This window comes from Thunnus albacares, chromosome 22, assembly GCF_914725855.1.
Source record: "Thunnus albacares chromosome 22, fThuAlb1.1, whole genome shotgun sequence".
NCBI lineage: Eukaryota > Metazoa > Chordata > Actinopteri > Scombriformes > Scombridae > Thunnus > Thunnus albacares.
The window spans coordinates 811,945-829,075 of NC_058127.1; the positions used below are offsets into that span (position 1 = coordinate 811,945).

A 17,131-nucleotide genomic window follows, 5' to 3' on the forward strand; every position below is an offset into this window, starting at 1 on the left:
AATAATGGACCAAACCAGAGCTAAAACACCAGTAAATAATGGACCAAACCAAGGCTAAAACACCAGTAAATAATGGACCAAACCAAGGCTAAAACACCAGTAAATAATGGACCAAACCAGAGCTAAAACACCAGTAAATAATGGACCAAACCAAGGCTAAAACACCAGTAAATAATGGACCAAACCAGAGCTAAAACACCAGTAAATATAGAACCAAACCAGAGCTAAAACACCAGTAAATATAGGACCAAACCAGAGCTAAAACACCAGTAAATATAGAACCAAACCAGAGCTAAAACACCAGTAAATATAGAACCAAACCAGAGCTAAAACACCAGTAAATATAGAACCAAACCAGAGCTAAAACACCTGTAAATAATGAACCAAACCAGAGCTAAAACACCAGTAAATAATGGACCAAACCAAAGTTAAAACACCAGTAAATACAGGACCAAACCAGAGCTAAAACACCAGTAAATATAGAACCAAACCAGGGCTAAAACACCAGTAAATATAGAACCAAACCAGAGCTAAAACACCAGTAAATAATGGACCAAACCAGAGCTAAAACACCAGTAAATATAGAACCAAACCAGGGCTAAAACACCAGTAAATATAGAACCAAACCAGAGCTAAAACACCAGTAAATAATGGACCAAACCAGAGCTAAAACACCAGTAAATATAGAACCAAACCAGAGCTAAAATACCAGTAAATAATGGACCAAACCAAAGCTAAAACACCTGTAAATAATGGACCAAACCAGAGCTAAAACACCAGTAAATAATGGACCAAACCAAAGCTAAAACACCAGTAAATATAGAACCAAACCAGGGCTAAAACACCAGTAAATATAGAACCAAACCAGAGCTAAAACACCAGTAAATAATGGACCAAACCAGAGCTAAAACACCAGTAAATATAGAACCAAACCAGGGCTAAAACACCAGTAAATATAGAACCAAACCAGAGCTAAAACACCAGTAAATAATGGACCAAACCAGAGCTAAAACACCAGTAAATATAGAACCAAACCAGAGCTAAAACACCAGTAAATAATGGACCAAACCAAGGCTAAAACACCAGTAAATATAGAACCAAACCAGAGCTAAAACACCAGTAAATAATGGACCAAACCAAGGCTAAAACACCAGTAAATAATGGACCAAACCAAGGCTAAAACACCAGTAAATAATGGACCAAACCAAGGCTAAAACACCAGTAAATAATGGACCAAACCAAGGCTAAAACACCAGTAAATAATGGACCAAACCAAGGCTAAAACACCAGTAAATATAGAACCAAACCAGAGCTAAAACACCAGTAAATACAGGACCAAACCAGAGCTAAAACACCAGTAAATAATGGACCAAACCAGAGCTAAAACACCAGTAAATAATGGACCAAACCAGAGGTAAAACACCAGTAAATAATGGACCAAACCAGAGCTAAAACACCAGTAAATAATGGACCAAACCAGAGCTAAAACACCAGTAAATAATGGACCAAACCAGAGCTAAAACACCAGTAAATAATGGACCAAACCAGAGCTAAAACACCAGTAAATAATGGACCAAACCAGAGCTAAAACACCAGTAAATACAGGACCAAACCAGAGCTAAAACACCAGTAAATACAGGACCAAACCAGAGCTAAAACACCAGTAAATAATGGACCAAACCAAGGCTAAAACACCAGTAAATAATGGACCAAACCAGAGCTAAAACACCAGTAAATATAGAACCAAACCAGAGCTAAAACACCAGTAAATAATGGACCAAACCAGAGCTAAAACACCAGTAAATAATGGACCAAACCAGAGCTAAAACACCAGTAAATAATGGACCAAACCAAGGCTAAAACACCAGTAAATAATGGACCAAACCAGAGCTAAAACACCAGTAAATATAGAACCAAACCAAGGCTAAAACACCAGTAAATAATGGACCAAACCAGAGCTAAAACACCAGTAAATAATGGACCAAACCAGAGCTAAAACACCAGTAAATAATGGACCAAACCAGAGCTAAAACACCAGTAAATAATGGACCAAACCAGAGCTAAAACACCAGTAAATAATGGACCAAACCAGAGGTAAAACACCAGTAAATAATGGACCAAACCAGAGCTAAAACACCAGTAAATATAGAACCAAACCAGGGCTAAAACACCAGTAAATAATGGACCAAACCAGAGCTAAAACACCAGTAAATAATGGACCAAACCAGAGCTAAAACACCAGTAAATAATGGACCAAACCAGAGCTAAAACACCAGTAAATAATGGACCAAACCAGAGCTAAAACACCAGTAAATAATGGACCAAACCAGAGGTAAAACACCAGTAAATAATGGACCAAACCAGAGCTAAAACACCAGTAAATATAGAACCAAACCAGGGCTAAAACACCAGTAAATACAGGACCAAACCAGAGCTAAAACACCAGTAAATAATGGACCAAACCAGAGCTAAAACACCAGTAAATAATGGACCAAACCAGAGGTAAAACACCAGTAAATAATGGACCAAACCAGAGCTAAAACACCAGTAAATAATGGACCAAACCAGAGCTAAAACACCAGTAAATAATGGACCAAACCAGAGCTAAAACACCAGTAAATAATGGACCAAACCAGAGCTAAAACACCAGTAAATAATGGACCAAACCAGAGCTAAAACACCAGTAAATACAGGACCAAACCAGAGCTAAAACACCAGTAAATACAGGACCAAACCAGAGCTAAAACACCAGTAAATAATGGACCAAACCAAGGCTAAAACACCAGTAAATAATGGACCAAACCAGAGCTAAAACACCAGTAAATATAGAACCAAACCAGAGCTAAAACACCAGTAAATAATGGACCAAACCAGAGCTAAAACACCAGTAAATAATGGACCAAACCAGAGCTAAAACACCAGTAAATAATGGACCAAACCAAGGCTAAAACACCAGTAAATAATGGACCAAACCAGAGCTAAAACACCAGTAAATATAGAACCAAACCAAGGCTAAAACACCAGTAAATAATGGACCAAACCAGAGCTAAAACACCAGTAAATAATGGACCAAACCAGAGCTAAAACACCAGTAAATAATGGACCAAACCAGAGCTAAAACACCAGTAAATAATGGACCAAACCAGAGCTAAAACACCAGTAAATAATGGACCAAACCAGAGGTAAAACACCAGTAAATAATGGACCAAACCAGAGCTAAAACACCAGTAAATATAGAACCAAACCAGGGCTAAAACACCAGTAAATAATGGACCAAACCAGAGCTAAAACACCAGTAAATAATGGACCAAACCAGAGCTAAAACACCAGTAAATAATGGACCAAACCAGAGCTAAAACACCAGTAAATAATGGACCAAACCAGAGCTAAAACACCAGTAAATATAGGACCAAACCAGGGCTAAAACACCAGTAAATATATGACCAAACCAGAGCTAAAACACCAGTAAATATAGAACCAAACCAGAGCTAAAACACCAGTAAATAATGGACCAAACCAGAGCTAAAACACCAGTAGATATAGGACCAAACCAGAGCTAAAACACCAGTAAATAATGGACCAAACCAAGGCTAAAACACCAGTAAATAATGGACCAAACCAGAGCTAAAACACCAGTAAATATAGAACCAAACCAGAGCTAAAACACCAGTAAATAATGGACCAAACCAGAGGTAAAACACCAGTAAATAATGGACCAAACCAGAGCTAAAACACCAGTAAATATAGGACCAAACCAGGGCTAAAACACCAGTAAATATATGACCAAACCAGAGCTAAAACACCAGTAAATATAGAACCAAACCAGGGCTAAAACACCAGTAAATAATGGACCAAACCAGAGCTAAAACACCAGTAAATATAGGACCAAACCAGAGGTAAAACACCAGTAAATAATGGACCAAACCAGGGCTAAAACACCAGTAAATAATGGACCAAACCAAGGCTAAAACACCAGTAAATAATGAACCAAACCAGAGCTAAAACACCAGTAAATAATGAACCAAACCAGAGCTAAAACACCAGTAAATATAGAACCAAACCAAGGCTAAAACACCAGTAAATATAGAAACAAACCAGAGCTAAAACACCAGTAAATATAGGACCAAACCAGAGCTAAAACACCAGTAAATAATGGACCAAACCAGAGCTAAAACACCAGTAAATAATGGACCAAACCAGGGCTAAAACACCAGTAAATAATGAACCAAACCAGAGCTAAAACACCAGTAAATAATGGACCAAACCAGAGCTAAAACACCAGTAAATATAGGACCAAACCAGAGCTAAAACACCAGTAAATATAGGACCAAACCAGGGCTAAAACACCAGTAAATAATGGACCAAACCAGAGCTAAAACACCAGTAAATATAGGACCAAACCAGAGCTAAAACACCAGTAAATATAGGACCAAACCAGGGCTAAAACACCAGTAAATATAGGACCAAACCAGAGCTAAAACACCAGTAAATAATGGACCAAACCAGGGCTAAAACACCAGTAAATATAGGACCAAACCAAGGCTAAAACACCAGTAAATAATGGACCAAACCAGAGCTAAAACACCAGTAAATATAGGACCAAACCAGAGCTAAAACACCAGTAAATAATGGACCAAACCAGAGCTAAAACACCAGTAAATAATGGACCAAACCAGAGCTAAAACACCAGTAAATAATGGACCAAACCAGAGCTAAAACACCAGTAAATAATGGACCAAACCAGGGCTAAAACACCAGTAAATAATGGACCAAACCAGAGCTAAAACACCAGTAAATAATGGACCAAACCAGAGCTAAAACACCAGTAAATAATGGACCAAACCAGAGCTAAAACACCAGTAAATAATGGACCAAACCAAGGCTAAAACACCAGTAAATAATGGACCAAACCAGAGCTAAAACACCAGTAAATAATGGACCAAACCAGGGCTAAAACACCAGTAAATAATGGACCAAACCAGAGCTAAAACACCAGTAAATATAGAACCAAACCAGAGCTAAAACACCAGTAAATAATGGACCAAACCAGAGCTAAAACACCAGTAAATAATGGACCAAACCAGAGCTAAAACACCAGTAAATAATGGACCAAACCAGAGCTAAAACACCAGTAAATAATGGACCAAACCAAGGCTAAAACACCAGTAAATAATGGACCAAACCAGAGCTAAAACACCAGTAAATAATGGACCAAACCAGGGCTAAAACACCAGTAAATAATGGACCAAACCAGAGCTAAAACACCAGTAAATACAGGACCAAACCAGAGCTAAAACACCAGTAAATAATGGACCAAACCAGAGCTAAAACACCAGTAAATAATGGACCAAACCAGGGCTAAAACACCAGTAAATAATGGACCAAACCAGAGCTAAAACACCAGTAAATAATGGACCAAACCAGGGCTAAAACACCAGTAAATATAGGACCAAACCAGAGCTAAAACACCAGTAAATAATGGACCAAACCAGAGCTAAAACACCAGTAAATAATGGACCAAACCAGAGCTAAAACACCAGTAAATAATGGACCAAACCAGAGCTAAAACACCAGTAAATAATGGACCAAACCAGGGCTAAAACACCAGTAAATAATGGACCAAACCAGAGCTAAAACACCAGTAAATAATGGACCAAACCAGGGCTAAAACACCAGTAAATAATGGACCAAACCAGAGCTAAAACACCAGTAAATATAGGACCAAACCAGAGCTAAAACACCAGTAAATAATGGACCAAACCAGAGCTAAAACACCAGTAAATATAGGACCAAACCAGGGCTAAAACACCAGTAAATATAGGACCAAACCAGGGCTAAAACACCAGTAAATAATGGACCAAACCAGAGCTAAAACACCAGTAAATATAGAACCAAACCAGGGCTAAAACACCAGTAAATATAGGACCAAACCAGGGCTAAAACACCAGTAAATAATGGACCAAACCAGAGCTAAAACACCAGTAAATATAGGACCAAACCAGAGCTAAAACACCAGTAAATAATGGACCAAACCAGAGCTAAAACACCAGTAAATAATGGACCAAACCAGAGCTAAAACACCAGTAAATAATGGACCAAACCAGGGCTAAAACACCAGTAAATAATGGACCAAACCAGAGCTAAAACACCAGTAAATAATGGACCAAACCAGAGCTAAAACACCAGTAAATAATGGACCAAACCAGAGCTAAAACACCTGTAAATCAAATTTAAAATAGGATATTTACTTTTCAACCCACATAATAATTTGGGCAAAGAAGATAATTTGCGTTAAAAAGATTAATAAAATGTCATCTTCTGAGAGTTCTGGGCTCCTTTGGACCAACATGTTTAAATCAAAAGTCGCAAACAGTCTTAACTTATCCACGATTGTTGTATTAGCTCTGCTGAATCCAGCGCACACGTCTATTCTACTTTAACAAACAACGTTAACTCACTACTTTAGTGACAAACGCAACCGAACACAGTGACAGTGCACTTTAGTCTCTCACACCCCCTGCTGGAGGACACGACGCAACCTGTTGCACTTAAACATGTGTCACATTATTACACATCAAACATGTCCTTTTTTTTTTTTTTTTTTTACCATTTCTGAACACTGAATAAATTAAAAAAAAAATAACGACTGTCTGTGTCATGTGACATGTGTTGGCAAACCTGCATGTTTGTTTTACACATGTGTGTGGTTAATTGACGGCCCTTGCTATAAAAGCTAGCCTGAGCTAACATGCATATTAATGTGTGCATGCTAACCACACACACACACACACACACACACACGCACACACACACACACATGTACACGTGAAGGAAAAAAGAGAGAGAGAGACGGTTGTGAATGAAAATGGAAGCAGCAAACACACACACACACGAAATGGAAAAACCAGGTTTCATGGTTTATGAGGACGCACACATGTTTTATGAGGACACATGCGTGTCCTCATAAAACATGTGTGTGTCCTCATAAACCATGAAAGCCGGTGTTTGCATGTGTGTGTGTGTGTGTTTTTGGAGGATGCATTGCATGCGGGCGGTCTGCTCTTACCTTGGTGGTGACAATGCAGAGGCAGTCCATATCCACACACACACACACACACACACACACTCACTCACACACACTCACACATTTCCACGCACACACACACACACACACACAAACGCTCACGCACTCATGCTCGATCTGTTGCCCTCCCCCCCCCCTCGTCCGTCTGTCCGTCCTCCCCTCGCTCTCTCTCTCTCTCGCCTCGTCTGTACTCCGTCTGTCAGCGGCGAGCGAGAGGGGGGCGAGCGAGAGAGATGGAGAAGAAGAGGAAGAAGAAGAAGAAGAAGAAGGCTGGTGTGTGTGTGTGTGTGTGTGTGTGCGTGTGTGTGTGTGTGTGTGTGTTTATGGGGGGGGGAAGGGGTGGGGGGGGGTGGACACCTCCTTGAGTCACTCACTGGTTGATGATAAAAAGAGGAGGAGGGGGTGGGGGTTGGGCTCTTGTTGCCATGGTGTTATGCAGCTGTTGCCCCGGTAATGCTGCTGCAGCTGTTGCTAAGTAACAGTGATGGGTGTTGCCATGTGGATTAGAGAGAGACAGACAGGGTCGGAGGACGTATTGCAAAAGTTTCAGCATTAAAATGTTCTTTAAGACGTCGGCGCGCTCTCATACTTTAGTACTTTCTAAATTATTTATAGTATTTATTGTTGTTATTATGTGATACTTTCAGTGTTTTATTCCCATAGTTTGTTCTTTGTCTTTATATCTTATTGAACCAGGACACGCATGATGTTACGTGTTGGGATGACGATAACAACCTTGAAATCTGACATCTGAATATCAGACATTGATGTGTCTCCTGGTCCTTATTTAACACATCATTGTCTCTTTGTCTTATCATGAAACTCAAGTCAAATAGCTTTTTAGCAGACGTGTGCACAAGTTTCTAATACAGATATATGTGTGAGTTTCTCCCTCTAATGAACGTCAGGGTTCAGATTCATGACGAAAACTGTGTGTTCGCACAAAACCAGAAACATGCGTTCTTTCGTCGGATGTATAAAGCCGTGCGTATGTGCGGTTCTGTTTTATAAATCTCAGTCATTGAGGGACTAAGGTGCACGTGCACAAGCCTCATTTCTACTCCCACAATGAGCCATGAATGGATGAAGACACGCTGAACCTGCTGTTTTCATATCAACATGCTGCCTGCTCCACCAGTCAATGCAACTAACGGGAAACAAGAAGAAGAAGAAGAAGTGCAGTTTCATAGATTGTGTTGCACCAGCGAGGTTCTCCAACAGCAGAACATCTGTCATTACGTGCAGCTCTTTATATCATTTATATTATTAATTCATCACATGGACCGTAAACCATCGTCAGCAGTTATATCTTTACAAGGTGACACAACTAAGAATAAAATACAAAGAATATTAACAGTAAAATAACATGTCGACTCCTATGTTTTATTCATCTATTAAATACTGTTGCACATCAGTATTGTCTCAGTGTGTTTCTGTAAAAATGATTCATGTCTTGTATCAATAAGATACTTCATGTGTTTGCTGTGTGTTTGGTTATATATGATTTTTTTAGGCATTATCTTAGTGACACATTGTTAAGGTGTATAACAGAATGTCAGTTGGACCATTTAAGAAAGGAGAACATATTGAGTTGTTCATCTGAACATACAGGATGTAAAAAGCTGCAGACTGTGTACAGAAACATCAGCAGAGAAGCTAAACAGTGATGAACACCGATGAGCTAAAATCATATACGGACATTGCTGGAGAGGAAGTCCAGCTGACGGCCAGCTAATGTGAACTGTCATATAATTGAGTAAGTCTGATTGACTGGTTCAACAAAGAGGTGTACCCCAGGGTCCGACTCTGGGTCCACTTCTTTTCTCTATTTTCATTAATGAGCCTCCTTTAATCTGTTCAAACTCCTCTGCTCCGCGATATGCAGATGATACCGTCATTTATACTTCTAAACCTCCAGACTGCCCTTCAATCAGCTTTAATACTTTATAAAACTGGTTCTTATCTAATAATCTGCTGCTCAGTAGCACAAAATCTTACATTATGGTCTTTGGTACAAGACAGAGACTTAAAACTGAGTCTAATAATCTAATCTTAACATGTAATGATGGCACTTCTTCTTCTTATGGCTTGACTCTGAACTTGATCTAGCAAAATTAATGTGTGACCCGTGAACAACGTCTCAGTGTTTTCTGGGTGCTCGTTATGCAGAATGGCTCATGACCATCTAGTCATTTTAACTCACTTTAACAGTTTAAAATGTTTTATTATGATACAGAGTGAAAGAGATGGATGCGAGTTAAAACCTTCTTCAAACTGTTTTACGTGCTGTCAGATAGCTGCACAGCAGTAGAATCTGAAGAGGTCTGGATTCTCAGAGGTTTGATCTTGTAAATGTGTAATATCACCCGTTAATGACTTGTTTTATGTTAAAGAATGTTTCAGTTTTAAAAACGGCGTTTTAAAATGAAAACTCCATCCACACGAGTGTTTTAGCACCGTTTCAGGAAATAACCTCCGTACCATACTAACACGCCTGAAAACACGTATCACATGACCATTCATGTACACTGGACATGTGCGTGCCGGTGTAAACAGGAAGCAGAGTGTCTGCGGTTGGTTGCAGATAATACTACAGAAGAACAGCGATGGTGAAAAGAGATCTCTGATTGATCCGACGACGAGGTTGAACTGTTACTGAAAGTAACACATGAGCCATGACTGAGGAGACCCAACCAGGAAGTCATCGTTTTCAAAAGTCTCTGTTTTAGGGTTCAGGAATGGTGGAGTAGTGTGGACGCCAGGCGTAAACGTAGCAAAAGTTCTGCGTTTCAAAACGAGAACGTATTAGTGTGGATGTAACATCAGCTGATTGTTGTTCTCCTCACTGTGCAGAGTTTGTTTCATCTTCATCTGCTGAAAGAGGAAAGTTTTTCTGAGCTCATTAAAAATCCAGTTTTTTAAGGGGCGGGGCCTACAAGCGGGATTTGTGACATCACAGCCAGTTTGGAGCCAATCGTGGTCCAGTATTAAACTGACACAGTGTGATGTGGGAACTTTACAGTGAAGTAGGAGACATCTGGTGTCCAGCAGGAAAACTTTAGACATGAAATATACATGAACAGATTCATATATTCTGGAGTGTTTAATGAGACGGATCAGTTATTTTTACTCAGTCAAAACAACCCAACTGCAGTTTGATGGATGTTAACTATTTAAACCATCGATACTCAACAGCTGAACTCAGATTCAGATCCAGAACAACTTTTCACTGCAGCTCAACCGTCGTCTTTCAGCCGTCAGACGTCTCCGTGACACCAGAACGTCTGCAGCAGGAAGCTCTCTGCTTTACCTGAGGAACTGAAGTGTGTGTGTGTGAGCGTACCTGTCCAGGTGTGTGCGGCCGGCTCGTCGTCTGGTTCTCACACACCGTCAGCTCGTAGAACTCCTGTATGTCTGCACACACACACACACACACACACACACACACACACACACACACACACACACACACACATATACACACGGGTTAATCCATACATGTCCCGTCCAATCCAGGAACTGTGATGTCACACTGATGACATCATTAAGACCAGATTAACAGGCAGAGTTGACAGACGTCCGTCCAGAGCTCAGAGACGTTTCACACATGTTTATTACTCACTGATCGATCGCTGATTGGTTTATTGATTATAGCTGATCACCTGCTGATCTGCGTGAACTTTATGTGACATGAATATTGATCAGATGTGTGTGTGTGTGTGTGTGTGTGTGTGTGTGTTACCCAGCAGCGCCTGGAACAGGTCACTCTGGAAGATGTTCAGCAGTCTCTCAGCGCGACCTTTGACCCCTTCAGTAGCTCCGGCCTGACAGGCCTCCATCACCTGCAGGGCTCGCTCCGTATCTGAGGACACAGGATTCAGGCTCACGTTAACGGATTAACGGCAGCAGCATTCAGCATACAGCTGATCTGAAACATGTCGTGTGTGATCATCTTAAACGCTTTATTGAGTTCAGTGTTAAACTGTAACAGGAATCTCTGTGTTGCACTAATCAATAGAAATAACTGATTTTAATGTCATCTGACATGTTTTTAAACAAGACGAAGGCTGCAGCCGTTTACTGCAGGAGGAACTTATCATCAAAAATATCTAAAAAATGTTCTTGTATAAAAACAATGATTAAAATGACTTTACAGCTGCTGAACAGACATTTAAAATGAGTTTAACACACCTGTAACACACCTGAAACACACCCAAAACACCTGAAATACACCTGAAACACACCTGTAACACACCTGTAACCCCTCTCTAACACACCTGAAACACACCTGTTACACAGCTGAAACACCTGAAACACACCCAAAACACCTGAAATACACCTGAAACACACCTGTAATACACCTGAAACACACCCAAAACACCTGAAATACACCTGAAATACACCTGAAACACACCTGTTACACAGCTGAAACACACCTGTAATACACCTGAAACACACCCAAAACACCTTAAATACACCTGAAACACACCCAAAACACCTGAAACACACCTGAAATACACCTGAAATACACCTGAAACACACCTGAAACACCTGAAATACACCTGAAACACACCCAAAACACCTGGAATACACCTGAAACACACCCAAAACACCTGAAATACACCTGAAACACACCTGAAATACACCTGAAACACACCCAAAACACCTGAAATACACCTGAAACACACCTGTAACACCTGAAATACACCTGAAACACACCTGAAACACACCTGTAATACACCTGAAACACACCCAAAACACCTGAAATACACCTGAAACACACCTGTAACACAGCTGAAACACACCTGAAACACACCTGTAATACAGCTGAAACACACCTGAAACACACCTGTAACGTGTCTGAAGTGTAAATAATGTGAACTGGTGATCAGAATACAAACTAGAGCTGCAACTAATGATTATTTTCATTGAACCTGTCATTTATTTTCTTCATTAGTTGATTTGTTTACAAGATGAAATGTTTTAAAAAAGTGAAACGCGGCTTTCACGATGCTTCAGAGGTCATTCAGTCTTGTTTTGTCTGACTAACACTCAACTGTCACATATGAAAAGAAAAAACTGGAACCATCAAACATTGAAAAATCTTAATCTTAATCTTAATCTATTTATCAAAATAGTTGCAGATTAATTTTCTGGTGATGGACTAATGGATTAATGAAATAATAGTTGCAGCTCTGATATAAACCTGCAGGAGAATCCTGAGTCTCAGTAACATCCAGGAGATCGACTGAATGTCTGAAATGTGAATTCAGAATGAGGAAAAACAGGAAAGTTGCATGATGTTTATCCTCCTCTGTTAATGTAGAAAATGTACCTGGAATATCAAACTACATTTGCTGACAAGTTAGTTACAGCAGTTATGTTGTATGTGCGCTAAGAGGGTTTGGATAAATATAAATATATAATAAAACTACACCTAAAATGACTGAAGTTACAATAACATCCCACAGTAATCTGGTTTGAGGTGCTGAGATGGTAACTGCAGGTAAGGTGTGACAATGTGTCTTTATGTAGAATTTAAACAAGAGCTGCAACTGGAAAAATACCTGCTGTATGAAAACCAGAAGACAATTATGACTTATTAGAACCTTATAATAACGAGAAAAGATCTCATAATTACAACTTAATATCTCATAATTACAACTTAATATCACATAATTACAACTTAGAATCTCATAATTACAACTTAATATCACACAATTACAACTTAATATCTCATACTTACAACTTGATATCACATAATAACAACTCAATATCTCATAATTACAACTTAATATCTCATAATTACAACTTAATATATCATAATTACAACTTAATATTACATAATTACAACTTAATATTACATAATTACAACTTAATATATCATCATTACAACTCAATATCTCATAATTACAACTTGATATCACATAATAACAACTCAATATCTCATAATTACAACTTAATATCACATAATTACAACTTAATATTACATAATTACAACTTAATATATCATCATTACAACTCAATATCTCATAATTACAATTTAATATCACATAATTACAACTTAATATATCATAATTACAACTTAATATCACATAATTACAACTTAATATCTCATTAATACAACTGAATACCTCATAATTACAACTTAATATCTCATAATTACAACTTAATATCACATAATTACAACTTAATATCTCATTAATACAACTGAATACCTCATAATTACAACTTAATATATCATAATTACACCTCAATATCTTATAATTACAACTTAATATCTCATTAATACAACTTAATATCACATAATTACAACTTAATATATCATAATTACAACTCAATATCTTATAATTACAACTTAATATCACATAATTACAACTTGATATCTAATAATTATGACTTAATATCACATAATTACAACTTAATATATCATAATTACAACTCAATATCTTATAATTACAACTTGATATCTAATAATTATGACTTAATATCACATAATTACAACTTAATATATCATAATTACAACTCAATATCTTATAATTACAACTTGATATCTAATAATTATGACTTGTGATTATCTACAGTGAAAATACATGAATGAATGACTGAATGAATGATTAACACCTTTTCTGCTGTATAAGTGCAGATCTTCATGTTCAGTGTAATTTAAAGTTAGCTGACAGTTTAGGTGTTTCACTGTCACACAAATGTTTTAAACCTTCAGTTTCCACAGCTGCTTTATTTATAAAACTACATAACAGGTAATATAATATAATATAATATAATATAATATAATATAATATAATATAATATAATATAATATAATATAATATAATATAATATAATATAATATAATTTAACTCTCTGATAGTTGTCAAGTGTTTAATGATGTAAAAATCTATTTATTCATCATTTCAAAGTCAAATATAAACATCTCAACACTGTGAATTTCAAAATTTAAAACAAATTAAAAGAGTGAGAAGATAGAAGTCAATTTCTCCAGGATTTCACTGAGTTTTCTGTGATTATTGAGGCCAAAAATGTTTGATTTTGTTTTGTTTTGTTTTTCTCAAAACTACGTAGTCGTATGTAATGACTTCCTGGATAAAAAGCATCCTGCAGATCACATTGCAAACATTTTCTGAACATGAGAACCAAAGTTCTATAAAACAGAAAATACTGTACTTGAGTTCCATTTATAACCTTTATTAAATAAACTTTCAGCTCAACATCAGCAGCAAATAAAATCATCAATAATGTTATTAAAATAAATCTAGTTTGATGTTTATGTTTGAGGTAGATTATGTCTCCTGACTCACTGAATCAAACCTCATCTGGGAACATTTGGGAACATTTGGGAACATCTGGGAGTAGTTTTGCTCGTCTGTGGCATCGTGTTTATTGGCAGGTGAGATTTGTCCATCTTCCACCTGAATGATATCAGTTGCCGCCACACCAAACGCCACGATTGGTCCAAACCACAAACAGCTGCTGATTCAGACGTTTCATGCAGAAAAGTTGCTGTAATTTAACTAAACTAAGATTTCTTGAATTTGTGATAAATATTACGATCACAAAGTTTCCTGAAGAGACTGATTAACTATAACAGTATCAGTATTATCAGTACTAGAGTATCAGTATCATCAGTACTACAGCAGCACAGTAATAGTACTACAGTGTCAGTATCATCAGTCCTACAGTATCAGTATTATCAGTAGTACAGTACTACAGTATCAGTATCATCAGTACTACAGCAGCAGCAGTAATAGTACTACAGTGTCAGTATCATCAGTCCTACAGTACTACAGTATCAGTATCATCAGTACTACAGTATCAGTATTATCAGTACTAGAGTATCAGTATCATCAGTACTACAGTATCAGTATCATCAGTACTACAGCAGCAGCAGTAATAGTACTACAGTGTCAGTATCATCAGTACTACAGTACTACAGTATCAGTATCATCAGTACTACAGTATCAGTATTATCAATACTACAGTATCAGTATCATCAGTACTACAGTACTACAGTATCAGTATTATCAATACTACAGTATCAGTATTATCAGTACTACAGCAGCAGCAGTAATAGTACTACAGTGTCAGTATCATCAGTACTACAGTATCAGTATTATCAATACTACAGTATCAGTATTATCAGTAGTACAGTACTACAGTATCAGTATTATCAATACTACAGTATCAGTATTATCAGTACTACAGCAGCAGCAGTAATAGTACTACAGTGTCAGTATCATCAGTACTACAGTACTACAGTATCAGTATCATCAGTACTACAGTATCAGTATTATCAATACTACAGTATCAGTATCATCAGTACTACAGCAGCAGCAGTAATAGTACTACAGTATCAGTATTATCAATACTACAGTATCAGTATCATCAGTACTACAGCAGCAGCAGTAATAGTACTACAGTATCAGTATTATCAATACTACAGTATCAGTATCATCAGTACTACAGCAGCAGCAGTAATAGTACTACAGTGTCAGTATCATCAGTACTACAGCAGCAGCAGTAATAGTACTACAGTGTCAGTATCATCAGTACTACAGTACTACAGTATCAGTATCATCAGTACTACAGTACTACAGTATCAGTATTATCAATACTACAGTATCAGTATCATCAGTACTACAGCAGCAGCAGTAATAGTACTACAGTATCAGTATCATCAGTACTACAGTACTACAGTATCAGTATCATCAGTACTACAGTACTACAGTATCAGTATTATCAATACTACAGTGTCAGTATCATCAGTACTACAGTATCAGTATTATCAGTACTACAGTACTACAGTATCAGTATTATCAGTAGTACAGTACTACAGTATCAGTATTATCAGTAGTACAGTACTACAGTACCAGTATTATCAATACTACAGTATCAGTATCATCAGTACTACAGCAGCAGCAGTAATAGTACTACAGTATCAGTATCATCAGTACTACAGTACTACAGTATCAGTATTATCAATACTACAGTGTCAGTATCATCAGTACTACAGTATCAGTATTATCAGTACTACAGTACTACAGTATCAGTATTATCAGTAGTACAGTACTACAGTATCAGTATTATCAGTACTACAGTACTACAGTATCAGTATTATCAGTAGTACAGGAGCAGCAGTAATAGTACTACAGTATCAGTATTATCAGTACTACAGTATCAGTATTATCAACACTACAGTATCAGTATTATCAGTAGTACAGTACTACAGTATCAGTATTATCAGTACTACAGTACTACAGTATCAGTATTATCAGTAGTACAGGAGCAGCAGTAATAGTACTACAGTATCAGTATTATCAGTACTACAGTATCAGTATTATCAGTACTACAGTATCAGTATTATCAGTAGTACGGGAGCAGCAGTAATAGTACTACAGTATCAGTATTATCAGTACTACAGTATCAGTATTATCAGTACTACAGTATCAGTATTATCAGTAGTACGGGAGCAGCAGTAATAGTACTACAGTATCAGTATTATCAGTAGTACAGTATCAGTATTATCAGTAGTACAGTATCAGTATTATCAGTACTACAGGAGCAGCAGTAATAGTACTACAGTATCAGTATTATCAGTAGTACAGTATCAGTATTATCAGTAGTACAGTATCAGTATTATCAGTACTACAGGAGCAGCAGTAATAGTACTACAGTATCAGTATTATCAGTACTACAGTATCAGTATCATCAGTACTACAGTATCAGTATTATCAGTACTACAGTATCAGTATTATCAGTACTACAGCAGGTCACATGATGCAAACACGCAGCTCAGAGGTGAAACCAGCAGAAAGCAGGAGAACAACAGGCAGAGGTCAAAGGTCAGACAGAGAATATCAGAGAGAGGACACAGAGTGAAGAAGAGGAAGAAGAAGAAGAAGAAGAGGGAGCCTGGAGGACTGACAGAGAAGAAGAAACTCTGTAACAAACGTCTCACCTTCTCTCTTCAGCGGCATGTCGTCTCTGATCCACATAAATCCTCTTTGGGGATTTTACAAACACACGCTG

General features: G+C 37.5%; 1 protein-coding gene across 2 annotated transcripts in view; it reads right to left on the minus strand.

Annotated features, from left to right (window-relative positions):
- The window catches only part of LOC122973696 (disks large homolog 4-like), a 43,421-nt gene extending 32,420 nt beyond the window's left edge, over positions 1–11,001 (minus strand). Inside the window, exons 1-2 of one of the 2 annotated variants that reach the window (XM_044341407.1) lie at positions 10,827–11,001; positions 10,428–10,498 (exon numbers count right to left, since the gene is read on the minus strand). In XM_044341407.1, coding sequence (XP_044197342.1) covers positions 10,428–10,498; positions 10,827–10,923 — 168 coding nt within the window. In that variant the 5' untranslated portion in view covers positions 10,924–11,001. The remainder of the gene's footprint in view (positions 1–10,427; positions 10,499–10,826) is intronic. The other variant, XM_044341406.1, reaches the window with a different exon arrangement.
- Positions 11,002–17,131: the final 6,130 nt, after the last annotated feature.